General features: G+C 44.2%; 1 protein-coding gene across 2 annotated transcripts; it reads right to left on the bottom strand.

The window, feature by feature from the left end:
• Nucleotides 1-1983: 1983 nt before the first annotated feature.
• Nucleotides 1984-21357, bottom strand: ACBD3 (acyl-CoA binding domain containing 3). 2 transcript variants are annotated; one of them, XM_087776659.1, is made up of 8 exons: nucleotides 21087-21357; nucleotides 13146-13287; nucleotides 11937-12077; nucleotides 11017-11175; nucleotides 8796-8970; nucleotides 4928-5120; nucleotides 3589-3873; nucleotides 1984-2690 (listed from the first exon to the last, which is right to left on the bottom strand). In XM_087776659.1, the coding sequence occupies exons 1-8, from the start codon at nucleotides 21334-21336 to the stop codon at nucleotides 2479-2481; spliced, it is 1557 nt and encodes a 518-aa protein (XP_087632785.1). In that variant the 5' UTR covers nucleotides 21337-21357; the 3' UTR covers nucleotides 1984-2478. The 2 variants fall into 2 exon arrangements, with proteins under 2 accessions (XP_087632785.1, XP_087632784.1); XM_087776658.1 differs by lacking the exon at nucleotides 21087-21357 and adding an exon at nucleotides 20157-20600.
• Nucleotides 21358-22361: the final 1004 nt, after the last annotated feature.

The raw sequence follows: 22361 nt of genomic DNA, 5'->3' as shown, positions 1-22361 counted from the left end.
CAAAGCCTCAGCTCCAGGATAAGCTACTGCCTAGTAGCAGGTAAGCAGCAAAGGGTGATTTTGGCCAACAGAAACCTTAGCATAACTAGCCTCTTTGCCTCTAGGTTCATGCTTTTCTTCTTGTTCAGCCTAAACCGCACATGGTCCTGCCTGTCTCTTGCCCTTTGGGCCAAGGGCTTTTCAGGACAACACATCCAGCCCCTCCTGCCCCTTGGGGCTGGGTTCATTAAGCCTCAGGAGCAAAGGCAGGCACCTTTCTCCTAGGCAGAAAATGGCTCCTAACTTTTGGCTGCCCACATCCAACCATTTCTGCTACAGAAGATCACTTTCAAAAACCAAAGCGGCGATGCTGTTCAAGCTGGGCTCTTCTAGTATTGACAGATGGCCTCATCCAGCGAGCTAGTAACACTTCTTGTGCGGAGCCTTTGGCCCAAGTGATTCGGCTGCTAAAACCACAGCGTTAGCACAGTACTGAATCTTTAAAAATAAGAGGGAAGATGACAAGCTCATCTTAGTTGAAGAGCCATACAGAGCAATGCCAACGTTTCCAAATTAATAAAAAGCCAACAGCATTACAGATAAATGTATTTTAATTAGGATTAAATACTATCTCAAGGTATCTTGAAATCGCACTTGTACTGTACTAATCAACAGCCAGAGGCAATAAAAAAAGTCTGAAAACGTAAAAGTTCTAACATCCACCACATGACAGTAAGTGCTGCCATTTAAAGCGACAAACACCGCTCCCAAGAACAGATATTCTTAGAGGAAAAAGTCATAACATTTTTGTATGGACAAAAAAAAATTTAAATTGAAGACCGGAAGAAATATATTAGTGCCTGCCTTTTTAAAAGTTTTTTTTTTTTTTACATTAAATACAGTTTTCTTTAAAAGCAAGGTACTTTCTAAATTCATGGTTTATATACTGTATGTACAGAAGAGCAGAACATTGTACAGTGTTTTTGGATAAAGCAGCACTAACTAGCTATAAGCTGGTACGGTGTTGCTGAACCAAACGCAAGATGACAAGTTAAGCACTCTAGGAGAAGTATCTCCATGGTTGGTATACGAGAAAAGTAAAGTATCATGTATGTACAAACTGATTATTCAAACAAATCCCGCAAACTCAACATCATTTGCCGTGGAACTGTACATGCTGCAGCTAATCAATGGAAGTCTTACTGCAAGAACTGATCCGAGAGACTCAAAGTAACCATTTTCTTTCAGTAACAAAGTGCATTACCCACACAGAGAGCACTTACGTAAGTCGCCACTGCAACACATCACCCCTGGGGTGCAGGGCTCAAAGAAGAGCGGATTCCTACTGCAGCCTCAAGTCAAGTAGCCACCTGCGTTTTTCCACAATACAAAATATGAAATGCCCCAACCAAACCATATGAAATTGAGATTAAAGCTACGTTATTAAGTATCTGTATGTGCGCTCTGCCTTTCTGCGGACAGTTACAGATTAAAGCAGAAAGTCTGCACCCAAGTATCACCAGTTCAAATTAAAATGGACTGGCAGTGATTTCCATAATTAGTGCAACATTAACTCCTATACTTTATCAAAGTGACTTACTGTTCTTCAGAGGCACAACATGCTTATTCAGGTTTTACAAAAACAGACAAACCAGAACGGTGTGCAGGAAACTGGTTTCAGGTTTCTAGATATATATATATTTTTTTTTAAAGTCTACCCCATTAAAAACCCACCAAACTTAGAAATAGCTTGTGCCCTGGTTCAAAGTCAATTGCCCCAAAAATGACTTTTTTTATTCTAGGGTTAGCAGCGGGGCAGAGAGATTAAGGTTCTTCTTGTTACATATACTTCTAATTGTCTTTCAGTTTACATCTTCAGAAGAGGTTATTTTCTATACTGTCAGGATGCTGTTCATCCTTGTCTTAGCCACTACACTGGTTTAAGGAACTGAATGTTTCTTCTTTGATGAGGACAGAAGCGAGACAACTTGTTTCTAAACTGCATCAACTTAAAGTTTCAAGTTTTAATGGTGTAAAAATCTGACATTCAATTACAGTTAAGAGAAACTTGCTACACAGCAAACTGCATCCAAATCTACCAGTTATTTATGGGACCTTTAAATTAACCATTAACAAGTTATTCAAAGCATCCAGACCTGAAAACATCAGATCACCCAGCCAGTGAGCCAGCAACTCCCTCCCCCTTTTTCATGAGGCTTTAACAAATGCAACTGATGTGACCTTAGCACTGGAGCCAATGACTTCCATTGGTTAACTCCAATACCCAAAAGGGCTAGGGAGATCCTGTGTTAAGCCCAATGCAATATGCATTAGTGTCATGGAGCAGGAAGATCCCAGTGTCTACTTGCTAAAGTTCACACAAATCATACAGATACAGACAGGATAAAACACAGACTCAAAAGGATCCATTATGCTTGAAGAATATTCCAAATAAAATGACATCTTCTGCACAGCCCAGCCTCAGACACAGCCACACCTTTATCTAGTATAATAAACTCTGTAGTAAACTGTTTTTGACCTCCATAGAGAGTAGGAGTTGTCAAATTTAAGGAGATAAACTCCTCTCCCTGGGTACTGGTGGCTGCCAGCATAAACTTCTTCATGACAGTCTCGTCTGTACACAGGCACTATTTCATCTAGCTGAGGCTTGTTGGCATTCTTTTTGGCTTTTTCTTCACTGCTAGTATTTTCTGCAAGGAAAAAAAGGGTCAGTTAACATGGGTGGATGCTTTACAAGAGAAAGTTAGACTGAGCTGTACTAGACAAGGCACTCTTTGTTAGTTAAAAAATCAGTTGGGTTGAAGGGGTTCATACCAAGAGTATGGCTAAGGCATTCAAAAGCAGGAGGAACAGTAAGCATGCTCACTTTATCATGAATTTCACAATTCTATATTAAAACCCACCATACCCATCTCCCCAGCACAGCTGGGTCAGTTTGTAGAGATGCCAAGCTCTAGTTTTCTTTAAGACATTACCCCACATTGACTGCTACTGATCTGACATATTTACTACTACCGATTACTTAGTAGTAATATCCAGAAGGCCACAGCTTCCTATGTCAGAGCAGTTCCTTCTAAGCAGATCACACGCTCATTTAAAAACATTTTTTTCTGATGGTAAGCTAAACTCCCCTGTAGGTAAAGGCTGTGATCTGCATCCTGGCCACTATCAGGAATTGCTCTTTTAAGCCATTTTGTTGAAGCCTCAAGGAAATTTCCTCCCTAGAAAAAGTTCATGAACAGCAGGGCAGGATTTTTCTTAAGGCTTTCAGTGTGCAGATCCACTATGCTCCATTATGGTACGGGTTTCAATCTAGCTTACTGAATGGCTGAATTGGACAAGAGGGCACACCAAGGAGTAAGTAAAACTTAGGAAAAGGATTTCCCCACCCTTGACTGCTTTAACCTATCGTGACCAAATGAGGTGACTGAAGTTACTTTCAGAATTGCACTTCCTATTCAAAATTGAAGACAAGATTCCAGCTACATGGAAACTGGGGGAACTAAGAGATTACACAAGACAATCATTGGGCTTTTCCCCATGGCAAGCTCTGTAGGACTGGCAGTTTATATAAATAAGCATGCTTACCTTCTTCTTCATCCTCATCATCACTGGATTCACTGACATGCACGCTGACCGCAGTATTAGGGGAGTCTGTCCATTCAAAATACACCCCAAACCCAATGTCATAATTGTCTGTAGCAAACTCCCAAAAGAGGTAAGACCCCTCTTCATGAGTTGGTACTCTAACTGTAACCACTTCTCCTCGGCCCACTGTGATCACAGAGTCTGCATCCTGCCGGATTTTTTCCTTGAAGTCTTTTATCTGGGGTCGTGTCCACATCGATGGGGCAGCTATTACTGGAACAGAATCTGAAGAGAGGGAAAATACCCCAGTTAAACTTTTGTTTCAGTTATTTATGTTGCATGCTTAAGTGTGCTTTAGGGGCACTTGAGGACCACTAGCATCAGAGTTGCTTCTAAATAATTTACTTGGGTTTTTTTCCTGAAGAAACATCTTTTCTCAGATTAAAAGTTGCACGAAACGCAGTGCAAGTTTAGGTATAAGCATGCACACAAATGCTACCAGTATGCCCATCTGCCACATTTAAACTGACAGTGCTTATGCAGAGAAGACTCAGAAGACAGACGCATTGCTATGGGTGACGGGGTTACATTGCACAGACCCTTTATTGTAAAGATCTTTAATGTGACAGACCCAGAGGTTGTGATTTGTCTAGAAGTTGTCAAATATTGACTAAAATTACTGAACACCTCACTATGCAGACAGGGACCATGCTAGTGCTGGCTCCATACTGGGATCCAAGCAAGTCTTTTGAAGACTACTGACTGTGGATGAAAGTACAGAGGTAACGCCCAAAAATACCAGTGAGGAGAGAGCTGCTGGGAGGCTACTTTTCCTGCTCCACTTCCACAGCTTCCTAGAAGCTGTTTGAAGAAGGTGGGAAATGTGAGGGGACAGCAGTCCGGACTGCACATAGGACAGGGCTAAGCCACAGCATTCAGAGAGAGTAAGAAGGATTTGGCTTTATTTTAATCTGCAAGGCTAAATCAACACTCAGTTTTGACCCGAGTTCAAGTAAGTTTGAACAAGTTTCTGCACAGAACAGCTTTCTGCTAGAACTTTCATGCTCCTTTCCTTCAAGTCAAGAGTGAAAGGAGGTTCTGGATCCCATCTACTTTGCTTGAATGCTTTTGTTGCTTCCTCTTTCCCACGTGCCAAAGCTGAGTTTTGCCTGTGCAATATTGTTCTCCCTTGAGAGAAACTGGACCCAGGAATCAAACCTAGCTCTTGCATAGCCCAATGAAGCCAAGCAAAGAGCCATAGTAACCATACTTAAGACATCTCAATCCTAAGAAAGGCTTTCACTATTTATTTTTAATTAAGGAATCTAGCTAGTCCTACCTTTTGGTCCATTCTCCAGTGCTTCTTCCAAAGCCTCTGGATCCAGCTCTTTTTCAAGGCTGTCTGCATGTGCACTGGCCTGCCCATTAACAGATGGGGTGTCCCCTGGGGCAGGTGCATTCACCTTCGATGCAGTAGCCAGCGGCGTCCCTGTCGCTGCCACAACCGCCTCCTGCTGTTTTTGTAAGGCTGCCTAAAAATGACAGAAATTAAGTCAAGTAAAACCAAAACGTCCCAAGATGTCTCCCTCTTCCAGCAGAAGGTATAAAGACACTTTGAAGAAAAAATCTCCCCCTGCACCCCACGAGGAGGCTTGACACAAAGACCAGAAGCAGCACACGTTAACCAGCGAGAGTTACATGTACTTAGTAGCAGGAGAAGTGAAGTCACTTTGTTCTAGGCCGGTGGATACAACCTGAAGAAAGAGACTTGACTTTCAAGTTAATTAGGGCATGCACAATAAACTCTTGCACTTAACCATGGAAGTTCTGCATTCCAGTAACTGCTATAACATTTCTTTCAAAATTGAAAGTGACAACTTGTTTCCTGTTTTTACCGGTGGGCTGAAAGGGTTCTAGCCTGAGCTCATCCAGGTCTAAAGAACTGGAATTATTTAAGGTCTATTAAGTACTTTGCCAATTTGTGAGTTAACTTGCTCAACAGGGTTCTCTATCAAATTCATGATACCCAACAAAGACAGTTATTTAATATGAAAGCAGGAAGCGTAAGAGCCACAAGGACTGTGAGTAGTCTGGGAGAAGCGTTATTAAGTCTCAGAGGCGCTGCTTTTAGAACATGACTTATGTACTTTGAAACTCTTTAGATAGAATTTATCATGCTGTCCCTGTGCAAAGGATTAAATACACCTGAAAAGAGATTATATAAAGTAACAGCCATCCTTTTGGATTTAAGCAGGATGCATTATTCCTTCAGCTTCACAGCTTATTCCCCTGCCCCTAGTTATCAGTACAGAGCAATTACATACACTTTTTTGTTGGGGCAGGGCAAAGGTATAACTGACAGTACGATTCTTTGAAGAATAACCTAATAAGCACACGATTTTGATGAACGAATGGAATATAGTTCATCAGGTACCCTGAAGGAGTACGAAGACAATATATTCAAATATTAGTTAGATTTCAAATTTGAGCAATTGTACAGATGCTGCCCAGATCCACCTTCTACTAAAGAAGTTCTATGCAGTGATTCAATGCAGAGTGGTGAGAACTCTTCTAGAAAACTATTGCATATAGCCTTTCCAAAATTAATTGTATCAGAAGCTGATCTGTAAGCAACCACAACAGATCAGCACTTTTTAACTGTACTAACAGATCCCAAGGCAGCTGAGTTACAGGCACCCAAAATGAAAGTATTCCTCAGAAGTGTTGTGGAGGCTACATGAGTCTTTTCAGGTGTATTTAATAAGAAGTCCAAAGTAGAATTAGATAATTTTAGCTCTGTTATACGCTTCTTCTCTACAAAAGTTGTCCAAGTAGAGATTTGAAAGATAAGCTTCATTGCCTGGCAGGCTTAGTATTTTGCAAGCCACTAGAAAGAAAAGGCTGTTTTGCCCTGGGTCTTGGAGGGCACTAGCCTTCTGTATGTCAAAAGCAAACAGCCGTGATTGAAAGGACCAGTGCTGATAGCATTGAAGAAAATTGGCAGCAGCATCTCAGACACCTCAGTCTCCAGGGAGTAATATCAATTACAGAAGGCATCAAGAATGAGAGGAAACAGCCTCAAGTTGCACCAGGAGAGGTTTAGGTTGGATATGAGGAAAAATTTATTCACTGAAAGGGTTAACAAGCACTGGCACAGGCTGCCCAGGGAAGCGGTTGAGTCACCATCCCTGGAGGTATTTAAAAGACGGGTAGATGTGGTGCTTAGGGACATGGTTTAGTGGTGGACTTGGCAGTGCTAGGCTTACGGTTGGACTTGATGACCTTAAAAGTCTTTTCCAACCTTAACGAGTCTATCATTCTATGACAAGACTAATGAGGCTATAGCTTTTGCTTACCACTATGACACCAAAGCATTGGTATCAAGGTAGCATTAAGCTTCAAGAGTTGCTATTACAAGGCAGGAAGCCTCTGACTTTCCTTTACCACTTCAACTCCACCGAATCATGCTTTGGGTTGGAAGGGACCTTTAAAGATCATTTGGTCCAACACCCCTGCCATGGGCAAAGACATCTTTTACTGGGTCAGGTTGCTCAAAGCTCTGTCCAACCTGACCTTGAACACTTCCAATGATGGGGCATCCATAACTTCTCTGGGCAACCTGGTCCAGTGTCTCACCACCCTCACTGTACAAAACTTCCTTATGTCCAGTCTACACCTACCCTCTTTCAGTTTAAAGCCATTGCCCTTTGTCCTGTCACTACAAGCCCTGGTCAAAAGTCTTCCTCCGTCTTGCTTATAAGCCCCTTTTAAGTATTGAAAGGCTGCAATAAGGTCTCCCTGGAGCCTTCTCTTCTCCAGGCTCCAGCTTCTCCACCCCAGCTCTCAGTCTTTCCTCATAGGAGAGGGGTTCCAGCCCTCTGATCATTTTTGTGGCCCTCCTCTGGACCTGCTCCAACAGGTCCATGTCTGTCTCGTACTGGGGACCCCAGAGCTGGATACAGGACTCCAGGTGGGGTCTCATGAGAGCTGAGTAGAAGGGGAGAGTTACCTCCCTCAGCCTTCTGGCCACACTTTTTACGCAGCCCAGGATATGATTGATTTTCTGGGCTGCAACTGCACATTGCCAGCTCATATCCAGTTTTTCATCCACCACTATCCCCAAGTCCAGCTCTGTAGGGCTGCTCTCAATCCATTCATCCCACAGTCTATATTGATACTGGGTGGTTGTCCCTACCCAGGTGCGGGACCTTGCACTTGGCCTTACTGAACTTATGAGGTTCACGTGGGCCATGTGGGTTCCTTCCTTGGACAGTTTTTTGCTGAGGGCATCAGTCTTGTCCAAATACAGATGACTTCACAGGAAATTAGTTACTGTATTTTAGGTCTCTAGCTCAAGAACAATAGACCTCAGGCTAGCAGTTTTAGGCCATTTAAGAGTCAGGTCCTACCCAGAGAGATCAGACACACTAGAACCTGAAGTCTGGCTTACATCTGTTACAGGTGGACATCTTTGACCTTTAAAATAGCTTGATATGTGAATATAGCACATTTGCCAGAGATTCAAGATTTCCCTAAACAGAGAAGTAGCTTTTCAAGCCCAGGCACAAAACCCTTGCAAAGAAGTAAGGTACTACTGCCACCCATTGCTACCAGAAATATGAAAGTCTGTCTTCCCACCCAAACCACAAGCAGTCTATTGCAGGCAAGCAAATGAATTAGATACTGATGTCAGACAATAGGTGCAAAAGGAGAGAGAAGTCAGCAGTGCTCAAGTTGACAGGGAGGAACAATCTCAAACCCAGTAGTGATGTGACAGTGCTACATGCACGTTCAGCTGGAAACACATGGCTGACCAAAGCCTGCTGCTCTGCACAGGTCTTCAGGAGCAATACCTACATGGAGAGTCACTTGAATAGGTTGGTTTGTGCTCAGATGCACTGGTATGTACCCCCATTAAATTAGACACACAATAGATGCTGCAGCAGAGCGCTTCACATTTGGTATCCAAGAATTGTATGGAACAAAGTAATTAAAGACTGCTTAGAATTTTCTTAACTAACAGCTGCTTCAGAAAGCTACTCAAAAAGATTAAATAAAGGGGCTTTGAATCTGAAGCAGCATTAGTCGCTAAACACTATCTCTCCTTGTAGCAATTAGCTTTTCAAGGGGGTAAGGGTAGACAAGTTAACATCTCCCAAAGACAGCCTGGGATGCAAAATCTAAGTGTCTCATCTGGTCAGCCATACCTGCTGCTGTGCAAGCTGGACTTGATACAACTGCTGCATGTATTGTTGATAATGCTGTTCCTGGAGCTGCCGAATTAGGATCTGCTGCTGTTCGTAGTTGCCCGGATACTGCTGGGCTGCATACTGCTGGAACTGAATTGCAGTCTGGGAGTTCAGTGCTGCCATTATCTGTTGCCTAGATTGGTGGGAGGAGAGTGGGAAGATTACAAGCAGCTCAGGGTACTGGGGAAATCCCTGTACTTAAGTGATCTAAGTGGCCTCAAAGACAGTTAATTCAATTCCTGCAAAAACCAATTAAAACAAATCTGCATAATAGAGCAGAGCCCAGAGGTAATGGAAATGTGAATTCTGCCTAAAAATATGCTCACAATATAAAGAAGGGAGCAACAATTTCTACCCAATGTTTGAAAACATCTAATGTTAAAAAAAAAAACAAAACAAAACAAGACCTCTTATATAATTCTCAATCTGTAGTCTGATAGAGAGGTAGTGCTAGAAAAATTGCATGACTACATTTCTCAAACAAACAAGGGAAAAAACCCACATTTGGTTCCTCCAGAAAACCTGCAGAAACCATCCTTCTAGCAGCCCTTCTACAAATATTGATAGGAACAAACCCGCTGTGGTACAGCACGCCAATGCTTTTTGGTAAATCTAAAAAAACCACACCACATTACTATCTTAATTTCCCAGGACAGTATGCAAACAGATATGAAAAGCACGACTGACTGTGGCCTAATTCAGGAACAGCAAAAATGCTGCCAAATAGGGCATCTGTGTCTCCAATAAACTCAACTGCTGAAACTTGAGGAGGAACACAGGAGTTACTTAAGCACAGGTTCAGTTTTCCTCCTCTCTCCAGAAGGCTAACTGAAGCTATATAGTAAAAAACTAACGAGATACAAAGTTTGTTTTGTCTCACATTACGTCTATCAGTGACCAGCTATCGATGATTCAGGGGAAGAAAGAAGTATCACACAAATGCAGGAATAATTCTTTGCTTCCTGCCCTTCTTCCTTCCCCCAAAATCATCCTCTAAAAGCTCCAGTATTAGGCTCATTTGTATCCTAAAAGGTAAGATTTACTATTTCAGCAGAACTGTGACCACTTTAGACACACTTGGCCTGTATACATGTATCCATATTCCTTTTCTGTCTAAATTCTTTATCTCTGTAGCCTGTTACAACCACTTAATACGCAACTGCCATTCATGTAAAATAATCTCTTAACTGCAAGGCATACCACACTTCTTGTTACTTAGCACTGTGCAACATTTTTCTGTTGTATTCTCTGTTCATTTATGTCTGCATTTTACACTTCTCTGGCTCCCACAGTGCTAAACAAACAGTAAAACTTGTGGATTAATTATTTGCTCCCTTCTCAAAACCACTACATAGCAAGCACAGGATCTACTTCAGAGACACCTCCTGCAAAGATATTTTTGTTAAGGAAAATGATTGCTGACTGATGTGGAACAGCTTTGATGATCTACTATTCTCTTACATATTATGTGTGCAATGCTGGATCCATGTTTTCAGCACATGGATGTGATGGGAACAACGAAATGTAACTAGAGCTGTATACTCTAAGTAAACAACTTAATTCGGGCTACAAACGGAGGTTAACTGCATTTGAACGTGAACTCCTTTTAGAAAGGTGCTAAGATCCAATGATTGCCAGCGTAGAAATGAGATTTGCAGACACTTCACAGTTCCTAGAAAGGGAGCATCTTTAAGTAGGTAGTCTTAGACTACAAAGAAAATTTCAGCCATGCATTCAGAAGACACCGATGAACTGCAGTTACCCTTTTTCAAGGCTCCACTTCCTGTGAAAGGATATAAACTTCCAAGTCACAGTTCAACCAATGCTTCCAGTTGGACACTTAACTCTGCTCAGCTGAGTGCAACATTAATCATTTAAGCAGCAGAGCCACAAGTTTTCATGAGGTGCAGCCCTCAAACCCAAAAACTTCCAGAGCTTCTCTTTAAACAAAGCTTCTTGGCACATTCATCTGAGAAGGCTGCGTACAACAACACGTTAGGATAATTATTCTCTAAAAACTGTGTCCCTCTTAACTAAGGATGCAAATGTCACTGCCAGACTCGAGTGCTCTGAACTTCAGGTACTCAATTCTAGCATAGCTATTTAAACAGACAGATACAATTGTCTCAAGTGTAAGGCAGTTGTTTCCTTTGAAGTATTGTTTGTTTCAACTACTCACTTCTGTTGTTCCATCCGAAGTCGTTCCTCCTCTATTCTCCTCCTCTCCTCTTCTTCTCTTCTCAGCCTTTCCTCTTCTTCTCGCCTACGTTTTTCTTCTTCTTTTTGTAAACGCTCACGCTCCTCCTCTTCACGCCGCCTTCGTTCTTCCTCTTCTCTTCTGCAACATCCACTCAATAAGATATTTCAGCCTTTCTACAATCCTAGGATGAGTTATTTTCAACATGCTGTAACCTGCCTTTTGCCTGCCCAATAAGGCTTTTTGTTTGGTATCATCTCCTCCCACTTCAATTTGCAGAAGTGTCTTATTGGACACAAGAAGAAAACATATTAATGTTTAGTTTTACTGCACTGTGCAGCATCGTAAGTATAAATTCTGTATTGTAATTTGATATTCATTCTAACCTATTACTATACTATCCTTAGCAGAGAGCAATAGGAAAAATTGTCTGGAAACCTTAAACACATCTTCCAAGCTTTAACATATGTTCAATGATTACATGGATACTACAGTTTAATAATCACATGATATGTAAACGATAGTAGACGATAGCCTTTGTCAAGTTGCTAACCCATACTAGAAGAGGGAGTTTAAAGCACCTGACAGTTTCATGTTCTGTATACATTTAGTCCACAGACATATCAGGGCAGACATTTTGTGAAGTGTGCATTTCTTAAACAGATGACAGTATCAGCAAAATTTAAAAAACTCCTTATATTCTAGGTGTCTTCACCTCAGAAACAATTGTTCATTACTGGCAAAGTAAAAAGGCTTAAAGAGATCAAATGGTACCACAACCACCTAAAACTTCAAGCATTTCTCTTGCCAAGACGACTTCAACCTAAGCTAGCTGTGACACTGTCCACAGGTCAAGAGTTATACACTCAAAATACTCCAACACCAAAGGACTCAAACATTACCTTTTCTTTTCTTGTTCTTCCTTCTCTATCTTGTGGGAAGTGACATAGGTTGAAAACAAGTGGCAGCACCTATTCAGGAGCTTAACAAATTCTGTCATAGCTTTCTGCTTTGACATGTTTCCAAGGGCAGCCCATTCCTTCCTGACAGAGAGAGAAATCAGCTGAAATAACAGAAGACTGAACTCTTTTCCAGTCAGTAGTGAACTCTCAGAACCCAGCAAAGAAAAAAAAAAAAGTTGGGAGATCAGGGACCAAACTTTATCATATGCAGTTTCAGAGAACCAACAATTTTCTCCCATTCAAAGACAGATCTTAAACCTGCAGGTTTCAGTGCTCTCTTCTGCCTGCACCAGAAGAACCCTTTCAGACAGACATAACAGTGCTTATATGAAATCTCATATATACCATCAACCTTACTTTGAATTCTGAACTACATTCAAAAACTTCCTAGATGCAAGTGAACATTAAATATTTTTTACCCCTCTTGCACTCTCATTTGTGAAAAAAAAAGCATATGTTTTCTCAGATGAACAAACATAGTAACAACCATCGATTACAGCGCTTGAGTTAGTTGAATGCAACAGCCTGGTTCTTCCTAAAGGAAGGCTACCTCTGTCTGGGCAAAAGCAGTGCCCTAGGTCGAGCTCCAAGAAGCCAGTGCTGTGTGGCACATGGCCTTCACACTAGAAATAGCAACAATGAACAGCAGAAATGCAGCCTGAACTGCAAGCACTACAAGCGACAGGCCTGAGACTGCCCAGATCTCACAAGAATTTACTTAGAGTTCGAATGCATCAGGTGTCTGATTTCAAAAGTTAGCTTTGATATTAACAAAAGCGATGATGAACGCTGCTACCATTGGCAAAAGGCTTGGCATGCTGTAGCCCTGGTGTGGAGTTAGGATGAAACATGGGCCTGCACCTTAATGCACAGCTAACCAAGTCTTAAACTGCTATGAGAAATTGGGCTGTTGGCACAGCAGCTTTTCCTAATGTCGTTGAAAAAACCCAATAATCTTCTGTTAGCTCCTTTACTGAACTGTAACTCGGATTTCTAAGATGTATTTGAAGAGGCCACTCTCACTATCCACTACCATACACACACAATGACGCAACCCACATACTTGTTGTCTTATTGCAGAAATTGCACGATGTTTTCTTCAGACAGGGAAAGCAGAGTTAAGATCAACAAGAGCACCAGCCCTTTTACCTTCTATCATTCCCCAGCACATCAAAGAATCCAACTTCAGGGCAAGTGTCAGGGTTGTAAGGTCCCAGCAGAACCTGCTTGTGCAGCGCCACAAGTTTGAGTTTTTCTTCATATGTTGGATGAAAGGCTTTGCCATCTTTTTCTGTAGAAGAAAAGAAAATTTCACTGTTGTGATTAATTGATTAAGCACAGGACAGCAAAGAGCATTTTGTATAACCACTATTACGATTTCTCTGTAAAAAAGGAACAAGAAAGATAAGTCACGAAAGGTTAGACAAATTAACTCAGTTCTATTCAAATAAAATATAGATCTGTTCAGAAGAAACACATCTAACTTCAGCTGCTAAGACTTAATTATGAAGTGTTTTTCATCGTACCATGTAGAGTGAATCTTAGCTAGTAAGTTATCACATAAATATTTATGTTAATTAGTTGAACATCATACCATATGGATCTATATCTCTGAAATATTTAAAACCTTAACTTGAATTCAAACGTGTCTGCCAAGTCTATTGTAGAGTGGATAGGAAGGATTTTCCACAAAGAAAGATGTGCTGTTAACTTCATAGATTGCTCTCCTTTCATGCTCTTCATATCGATGAAGGCAGAACAAGCAAGGTTTAAGGTAAGGAAAACCACAGAGAGGAAAAATTAGAATTAAGGGAAAATTTTCCTTGAGGCAATTTGATTGCTGCACTTTGCCAAGGCAGCTGGAATAACCCCTCACAATGAAAAGTCTTAGAGATGACTCCATCAGCACCAATGTGTACAGAGAGCTCTGGCTGTAAGACGCAGGCAACGTAAGCCTGAACATAATCAGAACTCCAATGGCTCCACACCAACACCTTCCGAAGTGGTCCCGATTAGACCCCGCCACACGCTTAGGGGTAAGAAGAGACTTGCATCGATTTAAAATGATATATGAATTAGTCAGCTAGGACTTACCTCAGCACATTTAAACTGTCAAAACAGATCAAAGAAACAGGCCCCGCTATATGTAATTACACTGCCCATTAAGAAAAGACCTTTTTCCTGAACAGGAAAACAAATAAATAAGCATCATCTCCTTCTGGAAAGGCTGAAATGAGGAAGCCATTATCGGATTATCGGATGTAAACAACAGACATTGCACATGAGTGTACTAATAACTGCTCTCCACGTAGTCAGGAACTACAGGCAGAGCTGCCACTAGTTTCCAGCTCTCCTTTTACAGGAAAGGTCACTTTGGAGCAAGTTGTTCACAGCCCCAAACTGAACAGTCCAATTCACACCCAAATTTTAGGGCAGACATTTGCATATTGCAAGATTGCTCAGCTGACACTTGTAAACGGAGTTACTAACAGGAAAAGAAGCAAATCTTGGAACAAGACAGGAGGGGAAATACCTCTACTATGGCTTATTGAGAAATGCAGAGCAAATACTTCTGAAAATTGGAAACAACCCCAGAGGGAAAGTGTTTGCAGGTCACAGCAAGAAGCTATGTTTTTGATGGAGTAAGTTCAGTACATTACTGGACTTAGTTAAGACATCACAAGGAACCATTACACACATGCTATTAATTTTGAAGCCAGAAAAATATTTAATCACTTATTATCCATTTCTAGGGGCCCACTGGACCTTCCAGAATCTCAAGTATTTTCTCTTCTCCCAGTGTCACACAACCTTACAGCAAATACCTCTTCCAGCTTCAAAAAACAGAAGGCTTTGCCCACAAAAATATCTATTTCCAAAAATAGCTGGTGAGGTGGAAAAGGTGGGGATGTAAAAACTGAACCAGAGTCTACCCAGCGAAAGGACAAGAGGCAGCCGATGTAAACTGAAATATAGGAAATTCCACTTAAGCATACAAAGTGGCTTTTTTTTTTTTTACTGTGAGAATGATCAAGCACTGGAACAGGTTGCCCAAAGAGGTTTTGAAGTCTTCACCCTTGGAGATACTCAAAACCCAAACAGACACAGTCCCAAGAAGCCTGCTCTGAACAGCAAGGGCTGAACTTGACAATCCCCAGAGGTCCCTTCCCACCTCAACAAGTCTGTCACCCTTAAGAGATGCATATCGCCGCATCCTGGGAAGCTCCCTCCCTGGGTCTCAGGTCTCCTGCTCTCAGGTCACCCAAAGAGTCGTTTGGCTTTTCCTCAATTCTTCACACTTCTCATTTAACTCAGAGTTTGCTTACTAAGTAGCAAGCACTTCCATTAGCCTCAATAAACAGCAGGCACTTTGAAATCATACTTAAATATCCCAGGGCAGCGTGCTTAAAAGCCAGTCAATTGATAAGGGCACTCCACTGAAATTTTGCCAGGCTTCTAAGCGTAGTACACTTCTCAATGGGATCCCTATGGCATAGTTTACCTTGCACAACCTGTACACCTACAGTTGTCTGCCAAAAAACATAGCTATTTGCTGTACTAGACTGCTATCTAAGCCAGCTAACATCATCGGTATTTGAACTCACTTCTGAAGAGGGCTAAAAGGGGAAAAAAACCCCTCATTTCCCATGCTATACACAGCACACCTGCATTATCACAGAACAGAAAAGTCAGACCTTAAGCCTTAACTATCAAAAGAATCCAAAATCTGCATTTACAAGGAATGGTGACCCAAGGGAAGAAGAACAAACAAGCTAAATAAGAGAAGAAAACAGACAGATGAGAAAAATATGAGACAGGCATTCAGTGACTTGTAGATAATGCAGATTAGAAGCAAACTCTCAGCAAAGTATTTGGAGCCAGTCAAAAGAGCGAAGCTGTGTACTAGCTATTTTTCAGTTGAATTCTTCAGCATGAACCACACTGTATAATTATGCCAAAGATTTGGAATTGTTGCCGTTAAACTGAACCAGAGGACCTGAAGCCATCTGCAGAGTCGAATATGCCAAAAAAAGAGCATTAGTGAGTCTGGACAAGTAGAAGTGCCAAATTTATTCAAGCATCCATGAATGTACCGTTTAAGTAGGTATTACTCACACATCTAATACAGTGGTCAAGAAGCTGAAGAACATCAAAGAGCTCTAGGGAACACACTGAGAAATCCAAAGGATGCACACGGCAGTAATACAGCAACTATACAACCCTCCCTATCCCACTGGTATGCCTGACCCTAAAGGGCCAGAGAAAGGCTCAGCTTTCTTACAGAAGATTAGGAAACTTCTCTCCTGACAATACTTCAAACCATCATTCGCCTGAAATGGCAGTTTCCCAAGTCAACTAAACGCTACACTTAAGCAGCAGCCACTAACAGGTCAAACTCAAGTAGTGATTATGGGGATGGTTACATGAACAAGGCAGGCTATGCACCTACGAGGCTTTAGGCATTCTGCAGTAAGGGCCCATATATGCGCGTACACACACATAGATATACACACATACTTTGCTAACGACATGAAGTAGCTCACCCAGAACACAGAGAAAGACTGGCTCCCACTTACTGCAAGCTCAGGCCTCGTTGATGTGTGCCATGAAACCATAACACTGCGTTACTGCGTTGTCACCCCTGGAAAGGAAATCCCTGCACACTTAATATCAGCTCTTCATGCTACCGCTCTCCTGGACAGTGGCTACTTTGTTTAGATGCCCGCAAAACTGAGATCCATTGAGGGCAACTCAGCTGAATACTCCAGAAAACCAGTACTTAAAACACTAATGACGCTCTTTGCGCTACAGGTAATTAACTGTATGTTTGAAGACCTCTGTTTGTGTTGGCATCCAAACACAACGGAAAGATGAAGCTCTAAGTGGCAATGAAAAGCAGGTAACGGAGGCTTATGTCACTACATATTACTCTACCATTGACATGAATTGGTATAAAACTGCCAATTCAGACTCAAGGGAGTTTAAGAAATATGCTTAAGAGGAGACTGCATCATGCAAGACACTTACTCCCATGTAACTTCAGATTGGTTTTTTCCTGCAAGAAATATGGCACAACATGCTGCAGCTTCCACTTCAACTTCACCTACTGCACTCACTCTAAATGCCTAATTGCTGTGGGATAGCATTCAGTTGAGTCATCTAGAAGCTAGAAAACAGTTTGTCAACTGCGATTTTTCACCTCGTAGCTTTTAAAAGCAGAAGTCACATATGTTAATGCTATTCATTTGCAAAGTTTTAATGAGCAAGACCAAAACTGAAAAGCACAAGAACTGAATTGCTGCCTGCAGATCCCAGTACACACTCTTAGGCTCGTAATTCTCCTCTCCTGAAGATGTTCTGCATCAACAGAAGAGTTACCAACTGACCCTTCCAATTAAACATGATCAAAGCTCAACTTCACAGCAAACATAGACACGTTATAGGGGTTTTCATATTCTTGAAAACAAGAGCCTACTTAACTTATGAACTACAATCATGCCATCAAATTAGCCCTCAAAAAAAAAAAAAGAGATGAGGTCAAACAATTAATTTGGAATGATGTATGGCTGAGGTTGAAGATGCATTCTTTTTAGGATAAGAGGAAATAACTTGGAGCAGCCAAACAAAATTAGAGTACTTAACATACCAGGAGAGTTTTTACATACCAAAATGATATGGTTTGCATACTGTCTACTCAGATGTGCTGCACTGCAAATCACTTTAGACAGTGCACGAACACTTCAGGGACTGTCACATATTGAAGGTTGGGTGCAATGGCATTTCAATGACAGGATACGGAAAGCCACAAAACCAGGTTGATACTGGAAAAGACTCGCTGGCAGAGCTGTGCAAGCTACCCCCCTCCACTGCAGGACACAGCTGACACCTTAAACAAGTTGCCTTCGCTGGCATAGCTCGTACCATCTCAACGAGCAAAATAAGCCATCAGAGACACTTCTACTCTGCCAGCTGCCCCGGGCACACAATTACAGACAGTCCAAGAGACAAAGAAACACACCCATTTCAGTAACATGACTCTGTTCTCCCCTGTACACTGGATCCAGCACAGCGGAGCAGCTTCTTAATGACAGCCAAAATGCTAGTCGACCTGAACCAGGCGCGACAGAGCAGTAAGGGAAAGAGCGCATATTGTAAGGAAGGCTCTTGTTTCTCACAGAAAAATGGACTGGAACACTATTAACCATCTATTTTCTATGCCTCTATTATTCTGAAAAGCTTCCTTCACAAGCCATTATGGATGCTAAAAAAAGCTAGCGCACATCTCCTGCGCAGCCTAAGGCCTGACAGTTGAAGTGACCCAGGGTCAAGCATTTTAGATCTGCTTCTGTCTTTATCAGAGACAGAATAAAGTAGCTTTTGAGTCTCTTTAATATCCTAGCCTAGTTTCAGTTATGTTTTTCACATTGTTTATACGTACTCCCACCCTGTCTTGTCTTCGAGCAATTCTGTTACATGCAATACGCCACCACAGACAAGTGTTAGCAGCTATTGAAATCAGCAAATCTGAACTATTTTGATCAGATTCAACTTTTCTAGGAAGAAAGTACATGATGAGTTACAACCAGACAACTCAGCCTGCACACTGAAGCTGAAAGGAAGCTGCTTAACTCGCGATCAGTGCTTACCCTTCGACCTCACCCGGGGACTCCTCTAGCATCCTGACCCGAGCTCCTTCCATCCCAATAACCACAGTTAATCCAGATACCATCGTCCTCCCAAACAAGTGCTGCCCTGGGTCACCTGTTTGTTCCACGGTAGCTGTGTGAGTAGGTAATATCGTACACCGAGGCATGGCTATCAACTAGCTTTAAGAAAGGAAGTTTTTCAAAGATACCCCCCCTTTTCCAAATCAGTGGGTTTTAGAAGAATGATCAGAAACAAGATCTCAACTTTGACCTATTAACATGGGCCAACCTTCAGATCCCTCATATGTTGCTTCTTGAAGTAAAGAAGGAATCCGTATTTGTTCCTTGGCATCTACAAGGCTGCTGAACAAGCATGCCCACTCCCACAGTTGTTTTGACAGTGGATGCACGAAAATCATTTGGAAACAAGACCAATTATTTTCGGAGCCACACAGATATAGAACAAGCAGGCAGAATCAGTATTCCAAGTATTCTAAGCTCCTGTAACTCACCATCACATCTATAAATAAAAATCCTCGTGTTATGTCACTTTCAGCAAAAAACTACAGATGAAAATACAGGCAATGACTTCATGTGACTTACCCCAGCCATAAGGACAGAGGAAAGTCATTCTTCATTTGGAAAGTCTGACAACTCCATACAATGTGGAAAAATTTCCTCTTATGAGCAAAACCATGAGTTACAAGAAATTGCAGAAGGTTAAAAAAAAGAGCAGCAGTAAGTTGAAACGTATTGAAATTAAGCTTTCAATAAAAGGAAGGCAACAACAAACCCACTGTTGAGACAACACAACACAAGAAACTGGAATCTAGACACAAGTAACACTCCACTGACTTTTCACCATCCAAGTGTAGATTATAAACTTCATTGAAACATGAGACATAGAGGTAGGTTATCAATAATGTAGATAAGCTCATAGTGTGTAATTTTTTTACACTGTAAATACAGGTTCCAGTAGAATATTAAACCCAAGACAAAATGAGACCACGGTTGACCGAGACAAGGAATTTGCTACTGCAGAGACATTTCTTTCTGCATCATGTTTTAAGAACAAACACTCATTAAACCAAACTAGAACTCTTTCAAACAGCTTGTTTTACAGAAAGGGCAGAGACAGAAATCACAATGCTTCCAACCTGACACCCAGTTGCAGCAGTTTCTGATGCAGGAAAAAGAGAGAAAAAAAAAAAAAATCAAGACCCTTATGATCCCTTATGGTTCTTACAGCTAAAAAAAAATCTCTGTATGTGAGCATGCTAACAAAAAAATTGCTTCGTGGAAGGGCATCAGAACAGGGTCAAAGAACCAGGGCTCAAGAAAACTGCTCAGACCGCTACATGCTCCTAACAACTATCAGGGTGCAAGTCAGCCAAAGTAAAGAAAACAGACAACTTTGTTCTTCTAGCACAGTTTTCACCTTCCAGCATGCTTGCCCTCAGAAAAGGCAGCTTTCCTGAGGGGTCATCTAACAACTGACCACCACAAGACTGACCTTTCCAAGTACAGAGTTGTATCCTCCCCAGGGCAGGCACGTTGCTAGACTCCCTGCTCTGTGCCCCACGTGAAGCAGCAGCCGCCTGAAAACCAGCAGAGCAACACATCGCTGCAATGTGCTCAAAGTCTGTAACACTACAGTAAACGCAGCTCTTTCTCAAAAACCACACAGTTGATTTCCTCCTCTTGAGGAAAGCAAGCGTGGCAAGGTACCTGCGGCTTCCTGCAGAAGCAAACCTGGCTACAGGGGATCCCAAGACAAGCGCTCCAGGTCTGCACCCTGGGTATTTCATGGCTCCCTCGCACAGCTGCCAGCTGGAGTCACGACGGCTCACGAAGCGGCAAAGCCAGACTTGAAGTTAGCATCCTGGGGAGACGGCACATCTCACGCCAGTACCCGGGCTGTCAGCAGCCTCGACAACACTCAAAGACAGAGCTCTTCGCCTCGTTTACAAGGTTTTTCTTTGCATGCCACAAGCAAGGATTTCCCCCCCCCCCCCCCCCGCCTCCGTTTTTAGGTCGGGTGGTGCAAGCCCTCGGAAAGCCTTCCCGGCCCTGCGGAGCGGGCACACCGCAGCCCGGGGCAGCCTCCCGCCTCTCCTCCCGGTCCCCCACCCCGGCTCGCCTCTCCCAGCAGAAGAAGGGCATCCCCACAAGCCGCCACCGACGACCGTGACACGATGCCCGCCGCCGCGCCCGGCACACCGACCCCCGGGGGACGCGGGCGGCGCCGCCGCTGCCGCCCGCCCCGCTACGGCGCCGCCCCCCGCGGCTCTCGGGGGATCCAGGGCTCCGCCTGCGCCCCGGAGCCGGCTCGGCGGAGAGACGGGCGATGCCGCCGCCCGGCACCTCCCGGGACGCGGCGGCCCCCACCTCGCCGCCCCGGTGCCGGCGGGGGTGTGCGGGCCGCGTCGCCGGGCGGCCTCACCTTTGAAGAAGCGCAGCGCCAGGCCGTACAGCTCCTCCAGCGCGAAGCCCCAGCGCCGCTCCGGGCTCAGCACCGCCTCCTCCGCCGCCGCCACTGCCTCGCCGCCGGCCTCCGCCTCGCCCGGGGAGCCGGGGCCCGCTCGGCTCCGCCCCGCAGCGGGCTCCCCCTGCCCCGGCACCTCAGCGTTGGGGCTCAGCGTCAGCCCGTCCACCGAGACCTCCAGCCGGTCCGAGCTCAGCACCGCCGCCATCCTCCTCCTCCGCCACCTCCCTCCCGCCCGCCCTCCTGCTCCGCTGCGGCGGCCACGTCCCGACTTCCTGTTCCCTCCGACCCGGAACTTCCGGTCCCGCCCGCTTGCCCCGCCCACGTCCCTCTCCAACGGCCGCCCCCGCGGCCCCGCCCCATCGCCAACGGCTGGTGGCGGGGGTCGCTGCGGCCCGGGGGTCGCTTCAGGCCGGCGGCGGCCCCGAGGGCGGCCCTGTCCCCGGCGGGCAGGAGGACGGGGCCCCCCTGACCCAGCCGGGCGGCTGGGAGCGGGAGGCCGCGCCCGCCGTGGCCTACTCGCCTGACGGCGGTGGCCGCTGGAGCCCGTGAGGTGCCTCGCAGCTCCCGCTTCCCGCCTTGCCGTGCTCCCGGGGCCTCGGCCTCGGCTCCCCGGGCACGGGTTACACCCGCCTGTGGCAGCCTACTCCTGAAAATAAACTCGCCCCCTTCCCCCGGGCGGGAGGTGGGGCAGCCTCGGCCGGGCGGGCGGCCAGGGCAGCGCTGGCAGGGCCGGGGGAGCTGCCCTGAGGCAGCAGCACTGCTTTCTCCCTCCAGAAACGTTCGGGCTGCCTGCCGCAGCTGGCAGGCCCTCCTCCGCGGCAGCCCTCAAATCCCAGGGCACGTTAGTGTTTGCGGGAACTGCCGCTGAATATGTGCTTTTTGGTTGCTTCATAGAAGGGAATAATGATTTTTCAACAGCTTTATGTCACAGATTGAAAGCCTCTTGCTTCAGCTGGAAGGCAGCGTGGAGTCTGCCGCTGACCTCCCCTACTCCTCTCGCGGGAAACACGCTTCAGGCCTCACACAGGAAAGGAAAGAAATGAGCCAGAGAGAGAAAAAAAAAGTACAAGGCAATTACTTCTCCAAGAGCTATATCTGCAATTAGCTCACTCCCTTGTGACCATGAAACACTGTTCACAATCATACTATTATGTGCTATGCAAGGGGAGAGAGTCGCTTCCACGCATGGCTAAGGGGGTTTATTCCCAGCACAAGCGATCCTCCTCGCAG

The sequence above is a fragment of the Nipponia nippon genome, unplaced genomic scaffold (genome assembly GCF_047370975.1).
Source record: "Nipponia nippon isolate SJK-2023a ecotype South Korea unplaced genomic scaffold, ASM4737097v1 scaffold_4, whole genome shotgun sequence".
NCBI lineage: Eukaryota > Metazoa > Chordata > Aves > Pelecaniformes > Threskiornithidae > Nipponia > Nipponia nippon.
This window is presented reverse-complemented; position numbering and strand designations above follow the sequence as displayed.

What these genes read in the sequence shown, in the direction of transcription:
- ACBD3 (XM_087776658.1), bottom strand. Translation starts at nt 20,451, where the DNA reads ATGAAATACCCAGGGTGCAGACCTGGAGCGCTTGTCTTGGGATCCCCT. An exon ending in GTGCTGGGGAATGATAGAAG is followed by an intron (nt 12,078 to 13,145) that starts GTAAAAGGGCTG and finishes TCTCTCTGTCAG; the next exon opens with GAAGGAATGGGCTGCCCTTG. An exon ending in GAAGAACAAGAAAAGAAAAG is followed by an intron (nt 11,176 to 11,936) that starts GTAATGTTTGAG and finishes TGGATGTTGCAG; the next exon opens with AAGAGAAGAGGAAGAACGAA.